This window comes from Sphaeroforma arctica (assembly GCF_001186125.1).
Source record: "Sphaeroforma arctica JP610 unplaced genomic scaffold supercont1.177, whole genome shotgun sequence".
NCBI lineage: Eukaryota > Ichthyosporea > Ichthyophonida > Sphaeroforma > Sphaeroforma arctica.
Genome location: NW_014040381.1, coordinates 104,896 through 114,505, shown reverse-complemented (window position 1 = coordinate 114,505; position 9,610 = coordinate 104,896). Strand labels below are relative to the sequence as shown.

General features: G+C 44.4%; 2 protein-coding genes across 2 annotated transcripts in view; one reads left to right on the top strand and one right to left on the bottom strand.

The window, feature by feature from the left end:
* Positions 1 to 7,774, bottom strand: part of SARC_03481 (hypothetical protein) — a gene marked incomplete at both ends in the record, with an annotated part of 13,860 nt that extends 6,086 nt beyond the window's left edge. The window contains 5 exons of the mRNA XM_014302747.1: positions 86 to 308; positions 698 to 3,059; positions 3,652 to 3,751; positions 4,510 to 4,710; positions 6,543 to 7,774. Coding sequence (XP_014158222.1) covers positions 86 to 308; positions 698 to 3,059; positions 3,652 to 3,751; positions 4,510 to 4,710; positions 6,543 to 7,774 — 4,118 coding nt within the window. The remainder of the gene's footprint in view (positions 1 to 85; positions 309 to 697; positions 3,060 to 3,651; positions 3,752 to 4,509; positions 4,711 to 6,542) is intronic.
* Positions 7,775 to 8,452: 678 nt separating this feature from the next.
* On the top strand, positions 8,453 to 9,438 carry SARC_03480 (hypothetical protein; the record flags this gene model as incomplete). The annotated part of the gene is made up of 1 exon (XM_014302746.1): positions 8,453 to 9,438. The coding sequence occupies exon 1, from the start codon at positions 8,680 to 8,682 to the stop codon at positions 9,436 to 9,438; it is 759 nt and encodes a 252-aa protein (XP_014158221.1). The 5' UTR covers positions 8,453 to 8,679.
* Between the last annotated feature and the right edge of the window lie 172 nt (positions 9,439 to 9,610).

Below are 9,610 nucleotides of genomic sequence, written 5' to 3'. Positions count from 1 at the left end.
ATATTTATAATTACATGTATATCATTAGATATACATCGATGTATGCAGATACAATTGTATACCAAAAAGCAAACAACACACGTACACGGATGCGATCTCACTGGACGAGTCAGACTTGGCCGCTTTGGCGTGGCACACGGCTACAGGAAGGTTCTTGAAGTGTGGCGGTTGACTCAATAAACTCGCACTCACAAAAAATGAGTCCATATCCAGGTGCATAATTACCCGAGCCTCCAGCGGTATCCGAATTTCGGGCTCAGTACGCCTGGGCTTCGCGCGGATCACGCTGGTGACATAATTTTTGGCGGCTGAGAGGGATGTGAGATTATATGGTTTGGATTGAATGCGTAGTGTGTGGGTGGGTCACGAATGTACGTTGTTAACTTTGCTTTACCTATATGTATTGTATAACATTAATCCCACTTTTTCCTATACCTAATACACAAGATTAATGTTTATGAATTCTGAGAGATGGGCTCAGAACATTTGGGTTTAATTATGGTACGCTGACATGGTCTTTATATAGATATATATCTTATATGTATATATATATATATATTATTTATAATATATATATATATATAAATATATCAACATACAAGAGAAACCGATTCTTCCACCCACCACTCATTGCTAAAAACAAACCACAACCCCTCTATATACCTCCCTACACTGTACCAATCTACACTACACCTACCTGCACCGGTGCGCGCGAGATGACTCAGTCGCGACTGTCCGAAAAACTGGTCCACAAAGCCCGGGTTATCGATAGATGACAGTTTCTTTTGCGTATCCTGATTGCGTGGTGGTGGCATCAACCTTCGCGAGGGCATGTCCGTCTGCTTCTTTATCATCGCATTAGTCATTGTCTTGGGCCCACTCTCCGATCCGGGGCCATTGAGACCCAGATTTGCTATCTTGTTTGAGCCAGGTTTCGGAATTGTTGTCCCTGATTTGTCGGCCTCTTCATTTACAGTAGCATCTGCACCTCCTATGGCCCTAGCTGACAGACCCGCAATCCCTGTACCCGGTGTATCGGTTGATATACGACCCTCGGTGTAAGTGCCAAGAACAAAAATGTCAGTGGGCGAGTTCAAGGTGCTTGTCTGTTCTGGACCTGCACGGTGTATACTCTCCTCACCTGAGCCACTCGAGTGCCCAGAGTTTGTGCTAACGATAAGTTCGTTTGTTGGTTGAAGATGTTCGGTACCTACACGGCGTGTTCTCTCTCTTTCAGAGCCACTCGCGTGTGCTTTCATACCGCCAAACAGACCACACGGCCCGAACAAATCCGGTGGTGCCACAGTCTCCTTGGCATCAGCACTCACCAGCCGCTGTAGTCGGACCCCGTTCTCAGCGCCAGTGGAAAGATCGATACCTTTCTGCACGCCTTCCATATTACTTGTACGCTCAGCTGCAGAGGCCGTCCCCTCTATACCTGGACCAGGGCTCTGAATATTGACAGGTTCACCATCCGTCTGTGCGCAAATTCGCAATACACTCGCCAGATCCCCAAAGGCTCTAGTGGGCTCTTGCGCCTCACCGGTACCGTCCAGGCTGCTACTGTAATCGCCCAAAATGACCATTCCATCCTTCTCCCTCTGTGGGGGTGTGTGGCTGCCATCAGCACCACTGCTGCACTCCACATGTGTGCCCAAGGTTCGGCTAAGCAGGTCTTCAGATCGCTGTGCAGTTTCAGTGCCGCGCTTATACACAGAGGAATCGCTGCATGTTGCGTCTGCACCACCATCCGTGTCACAAACACATGCAGTCTTGTGTACCGAACTTCCGATTGCATCAGTCGAACCTGTACCGCTATGAACAGGGGCAGTACCGCTATTAACAATCTCGCTTCTAACCACGTGCAGATGTGAACCGTGTGAAGAAGTAGAAGAAGGAGAAGATCTTGTAGGCGTGTGCGTGTGCGTGTGTGTGTGCACGTGAGAAAGCACATTCTCGCTTGTCATTGCCGGCTCTCGGTTCTCGTCTTTCCGTCTAGCCATGGCCTCTCTTTTGTCACTCAGAGCATCCAGCCCTATCAGAGAGGGGTAGGCGTGCTTGTGCCGATTCGTTGTCCTTTTAGTGGATGTGGGTGTGAAACTAGTCTTTATTTTTCTGGTGGATGTGGGCGTGTTCTTATTTATACTCGTTCTATAGTGTGTGGGTGTGTTATTATGTATATGCTTTTCAGTGTGTGAGGGTGGGTGTGTGATACTACCTTTAGTCCTCACAGTCGGGGTGTGTGCAGTGCTTGTCGTTTGCGTATCAGGCGACGCGTGGGTGTTGCTAGGCTGCGCAGTATTCCGGGGTTTATGTAATCCACCACTTACATGCCTATCACTGCTCATCTGCTTGGTATCCTTATCTGTGTGCGTAGGAGTCTGTCTCATCCCATCTGGCGTTGTATTTCCCATCGCCCCGTCAGCGTGGTCATACTGCTTGCTATGACAGTATGTGCGTAGATTATCCCATTCCTTCATGTCTAGTGTCGTATCTCTCGACTGGCCGTCCGCGTGGTCACCTTTAGGTGTGTGTTGCTCACGAGCTGTATCTCTCGTACCCGCACCCTCTGGCTCAACGTCAGGTGACTGTAAGCGTGTGCGTGGACGTATACATGCTGATATGGAACTAGATGCATCGCCCACAGTTTCTGTATCTGCTATTGGCACCGCACCTATAGACCCTTTCGCAGCACTAGAATATATTTTTAGCCCAGTAGGTAAAATATCACTAGGGGCACGGTTCAGATTCAGGTCTTCCCCTCCCGATTCTCCGATGGTCGCAGTCCCGTTATTTTCATACACCCCAATTTTATCCGGAAATATTGGACCATTTAACTGACCTTCAATCGCAAGACTTTCGAGGGGGTCTGCTATTTTATGCGGTACATCTGCGAGCAAATCATGTCTCTCGTTACTTTTGTGTTGAGGGACCCACCCGATTTCAGCCGCATCTACTATTTGTGGCTCCAAAGCAAGTAGATTGGCTTTATTTTTGGTCCTGGCTTTCCCGTTTGGTTTCGATTTGTCCGCGGTTGGGTCTGCGAAGCTCAGCATTGACTAATAGATATATGGGCGGATGATACGGTTTCAGCACATTTCAGTACAAGTTTTGGTTTCGGTCTACTGTGTTCATAATAAAAGCAGATGTGTGCGGAAGGGACTGCCGACAAGGTCAAAGATGGCAACGGAAAGAAATACATCTGAAATGATCACTGACACTACCGCATTCAAAATATGAACAATTAGATTTGCAAATGACACCTCGATCATGCATGTTTCACTATATACATAAGGACAGGGCAAGGGAAAAGACATATACAAGCGTCTGTATACACACTAAGGGCCTTCTATAGGTGAAGAAATACGAGAAATTGTTTGATATTCAGCTAGATTGACAGTCACAACACAGCTTGACGCCGCGAAAAGGAGGAGCCGTGTTGATAAACTAAATGTATAGATGTATAAGTGAAAGAGATCAAAAGTCTGGATATAGAACGAAGGATGCAATACTTGTGAGCTATATTGTGATATTATCAACCACGAGTGCTTAAACCTCGACAACAGTATGGTAATAAGCATGTATCAGTTATATGCTGAGAGTATAGCCAACGCATGTACAAAGTACACAGATTGAAAGTAGAGGACATACTTGGCCCTCGGGTTTGAATAACTGATACAGAGCAATTGGTAAGACCCGATTCGCTGCGACGGAGTCCACCAGCCAGTCTGGGGTCACAACTTTGTCCTTCCTGCCATTTAGACATAACGAATGTGAATAAAATGAATATCTCATACTTCGTAGGTGTGGTATATTACTATGCAACCCTGCCCTACCTACAACCCATACGCATATTTCTAAGGCGAGACATAAAAAAGATACGCAATATGTGATTCGAATTTATTGGAATTGTGATGTAGTATAAATGAGCTCTCTAGCACTGCAATTATCTGGAAGTCGCACAGATACAGTCGTGGCCACTATACGTGTGGCTATGGTCGTCTGGATGAGGAACCGGGCATACTGTCATGACGTGAACACACACCGTCATAGTTTTATTCATAGTACTGTATCTCCTTTCGCACATACCGCACTTTGTTACACTTCGTATGATATATTGACGTTCCGATGTTATATGCGAACACACAACTCAAATCTTGATACCCGGCACTTTGTTGGATTTCGCATGAGATAGAGACGTGAGATTGTGCGTGCACACAATCTTAATAGCGAAGTATCAAACTTTCCCCTATACATATTGTGAGTGGCAAGATGCATGTGAGCACGACCTAAATTTAAGAAGTTTCATACTTCCCGTACTTTCGTTGCTACTTAGCGAACTTTGCCCGGCTTCGCAAGCGATAGAGACATGGCAATAATGTGCGTACACACAGTCTTAATAACGAAGTACCGAACTTTCCCCTATACATATTGTGAGTGGCAAGATGCCTGTGCGCACGACCTAAATTTAAGAAGTTTCATACTTCCCGTACTTTCGTTGCTACTTACCGAACTTTGCTAGACTTCGCATGTGATAGAGACGTGGCAATAATGTGCGTGCACACAGACTTCTTGAAGAAGTGTTGCCACGTGCCCCCGTATCTGAGTACCAGCACTTTGAGCTCGTCCGCTGACGGCTGTGTGTAGCCTGTGACGTAGATGACCTTGCCTTTGAGAAGCGTGGACTGCATGCGGTCCTCAGGTGACACCCTATTGCATAATTGAGATATATGAAACGACGGTAGAACAACTGAGAGAGTGTGTGTAGCCTGTGACGTAGATGATCTTGCCTTTAAGAATTTTCAGATGACACCCTATTGTATAGTTGAGATATATGAAATGACGGTAGAACAACTAAGAGAGAGTGTGTAGCCTGTGACGTAGATGATATTGCCTTTAAGAATCCTCAGGTGACACCCTATTATATAGTTGAGATATATGAAACGACGGTCGAATAACTAAGAAAGTGTGTGTAGCCTGTGACGTGGATGATCTTGCCTTTAAGAATCTTCAGGTGACACACTATTGTATAGTTGAGATATATGAAACGACGGTAGAATAACTATCATAGTGTGTGCAGCCTGTGACATAGATGATCTTGCCTTTAAGAATCCTCAGATGACACCCTATTGTATAGTTGAGGTATATGAAACGACGGTACAATAACTAAGAAAGTGTGTGTAGTCTGTGACGTAGATGATCTTGTCTTTGAGAAGCGTGGACTGTGTACGATCCTTAGGTGACACCCAATTGTCCTAGTATGCACGGTGTGCGGGATGGATAACGAAATATGAGATCAATGTAAAACAAAGACGATGAACTTTCTGAGAAATGTGTGTGTAGCCTGTGGCACAGGTATCCTTGCCTCTATGCAGAGTGAGAGAGTGATGAGCATGGGACCTGTCGGGCAAAACACACGGTATTGCGTAAGGTATACCCATGGGAGGTAAGGCAAGAAGACATCACATATGAGAACTGTATTTAGCTTGTGACACAATCGACTCTACATTGAATAGGCCTGAACTGCGTGCGGCCTACACCCTATAGGTACTCTTATAGCATAACTACACCCTATAGGTACTCTTATAGCATAAGCACTTCTACAGTATAGGTAGGCTGTATAGTATAGGTAAGCTATTGACAATAACTACTATAGCATAGGGGTTTTCCACACAAGTAGACATTCACTACTATATCATAGGTAGGCTATAGTTATACACACAACTATAGACATTAAGTACTATAGTATATGTAGGCTATAGTCCTCCACACAACTACAAAAATTCACTTCGATACACACTCTATAATAGTGCCGATGAACCCACCTTTTCAAAACTCGTACTTAAACCCGCGCGGGCATCGGAACACTCAATTATAAATTAACAATCACTAGGAGAATAGAATGATAACAATGTGTAAAGTCTTCAGCATTGGAGAAGTGCACGTGCAGTCTCGAGGTCAGAATTTATGGGTAGATAGAAGGTGTTCGGGAGGACCCCTATTTATCTGAGAGAAATCGGGGCAAATGAACTGGGTAGAGCGAGTGTGTATCTTCAGGATAAAACTATTTTCTCTGAGACTGGAGCAGATCTGATTTGTCGTCCCCAATATACCAGCCCGCACAGAAATATACACAAGCACAACTCCCTCAAAATTCTCAGACACAAGTAGCCAAACCAGCATACGTATATACATACTGATTTAAATGCATACATACATAATTTCATATCTACATATCTACATAGATACATAGATACATAGATACATACACACATGGATACATAGAAACATACATAGATACATACATATATACCTATATACAAAAATGCATACGGACATACATACATACATAAATACATAGATTCATACACGCATACATACGTACATATATACATACATACATACATACATACATACATACATACATACATACATACATACACGCATACATAGATAAATAGATACCTAGATACTTAGAATGAATACATAGATACATAGACACATAGATACATAGATACATAGATACATAGACACAAACATACCCATCCGAGACCAATATAAAGGCCCCAATCTGTGCATTCTCCTGCTGCAACTTCCTCTTCTTGTCATTCATGTACTGCTTGCCGGAGTAGTCCTCCTGCCACCTGCGCTTGCGCCCATCCCGAACTTCGGGCGGCTCGTTTCGGCCAGACCTGTCCACAGTTAACGATCCAAAGGGTATTAGCACTTGCTTCTTGCTATAGTCATTCGCTGGGTTGATGTGCTCCTGTGTAGGTATGGGCGTGCCCAACCCGTCGGCCTCCCTTGTCAGCCCGCCAACGGTCTCATTATTTCTCTGATCCGTACAAACCGGTATTTGACCCTCGACAGACTCGACTTCTGTATCCGGACATGGATCGGCATCATTTGCTAAAACTTGAGGTTTCACCGCGCGCACAGGCGTACTAGCAATCTTGGGCTTAAACTCAGATGCACCAGACAAAGCAGCACCAATCGGCAGGAGAGTTGGTACCAGCTCCCGGCGTGCGGGAGGCTTGCACCCCGGGAAGAAGCGTATGGGATTGTCGTATGAATTCACGGCACTGACCCACTCGCCCTGTTTCCTCCTTTGCTCTGCTTCGCTTAAATGCACCTTCTTACGTTGTGTAACGGGGTTCTGGTTGGTATATGCAGTGTGTGTTTGTGTGTGTGCGGTTTTCTCACGAAAATTCGGGTCCGTTCTTCTGTTCCCGGCGAACATGGCGTGCATGTATTTGTCTGTGGAGCTTGTGTTTGTGTTTGTATTTTTGTTTGTGTGTGTGTTTGTGTTTGAATTCGAGTTTGAGTTTGAGTTTGAGTTTGTGCGTGTGCTTGTGGTGTCTGTGTGTGAGGATCGAGCTTCTCTGTGTGAGGAACGGTCAACCCCACCCACGGCACGTGCACCTAAATGCGTGGAATCGACGCGTGTCCTCTCCTGTAGTCCAGTGTGAGAGTGACTAACATGTCGTGGTTGTAACGAGTCTTTCAGCCCTCTGACATACGACGACAACGGTACAGTAGCACCAGCTACACTACTGTCCCTACGAGCTCGATCATTAAATAGATCACTTTCGTGTGTACCTAGTCCACTCTGAGCAGCGTTCGCCCGCGCATTGTTCGGGCCGTTTAATAAGGAAGCATCTTTGCCTAACAAGGAAACACTTGACTCCAATGTCCCGTCCATAGACTCACCCGCCTCGTCCCAGAATGCATCATCGACATCGAGCGCAGCGTCAAATGCGTCGTCTTCATACATCACTGCATGTACCGGGCTTGAGTCACTAGTATAACTAGGTCAAGCACAACCATCACCTGTACTGCCGCTTATGCAGCTGAACTGATACATATATGTCTGTGTGATACTTCTTTAGGTATCAGAATGAAAACCCCCTTGTATTTTATTACATCTGTTTAATATGATCAGTCTCTATAAGAACGGCATGGGAATACATGCATAAATGTACCACCATATAGGGAACGGTTGATATATGAGTTGCTTTAATAGATGGCATATTACACGATATCTGCAATGCTGATAATAACTAGTATAGGAAACAGTTGTTATATGGGCTGCTCTAGAAGGCGGTACACTACACGACACGATAGCTGTGATATAGTTACTGTTCACTAGTACTTGATATGTGTATACTATCTCCAAGTGTAATAAATATGTAGCAAGCATCTGGCACGATTCCATTCGAGCCCGCCAAAAAAAGCGATGACTCATCAATTGGAGAAAAGCCAAGATCTATTTATATCTCCACGTGAAACACCAGCACGTATTATTTTCAAAAAGAAAACCGCAAATTTTTTTTTTTTACAGGCCACAGGTGAGGCCGGGGGATGTTGTGCAACTGTGCCCAGTGCAATGAGCATATCCTCCTCCTCTATCGTGTACTTCATGTATTTATCTCCATATTCATTTGGGCGAGTCCAGCTTTTCTGTATATGTATACACTAAATATATATACCATAGTGCCGGTTCGTCATTGTCAGTATCTCACATTTATGTTTACCGGGTGATACTCAATAATACTACATACGCGTATGCCGAAGCTTATTCAGAACTATTTGGTGTGGTTTGACAAAGTCGACGACGTTGCAACAGTTTAATATCTAGACGCACACACATCGCACGCATTATATATATATAATATCGTCATGTCGAGTGGATATCTTTTTGGCCGTGGTTTACGTGCATCTACAGGGTATGTACGTAACCTATCACTACGTGACAGTATGCATGGGGACGTGCATTACAATACACTTAAACAGGCCAGAACACAACGGTTTGGAAGGACCTCCCTTTGCAGTTGTCAATATATGCAAACGCGGAATAAGTCTGCGATAGTACAACCGCACTCACAGTCAGACTCGGACTCGCATACACCTACACCTACGCCTACACACAAAGGTACCAATACAGATACAAATACAAGTACCCGGGGAGGTATACCAAGTAAATATAATGATACGAGAAAAACCAGTACAAATATTACGGACAATGCTGCAGCGCTCGATAAAACGACCCGAGCCTTCCGCACACGCACACACAACAGGCAACGCAATACAAAGCTCAGAGATAGGGAAACTGCTGAGGAAGAAGCTATAGAGCGATTAGCTGATACACAAAGGAAAGACAATATTGTGATGCGTAATCGGAAAAGTACTAAAGCGCCTAGCAATAAGAATATACTGAGCGTGCTACAGCATGAGTTTGGCAATAGCCCACCAGAAAAGGTGATGCCTGAAAGCCAGAGGTTGAAGTATGAACGACAAGAGGAAGATAAAGTGATGAGGAAGAGTGTATACCAGGGCGTGGTGATGGAAGGAGAATCGGGCAAGTCAACGGGATGGGAGAATATAGAGGACGGTAAGTGTGGTGTGCATATAGTAATAGGTTCGGCTACATATATATAAATATATATGTAACTTTCTGTCTATATAATCACGAATATGTCTACATGTAGTTTTAGTTGCACACACACACACACACATATATATATATACATGTACGTATCTACATGCGTATATATATATATATATAAATATACATACACAAACACACACACACACACATATATATATTATA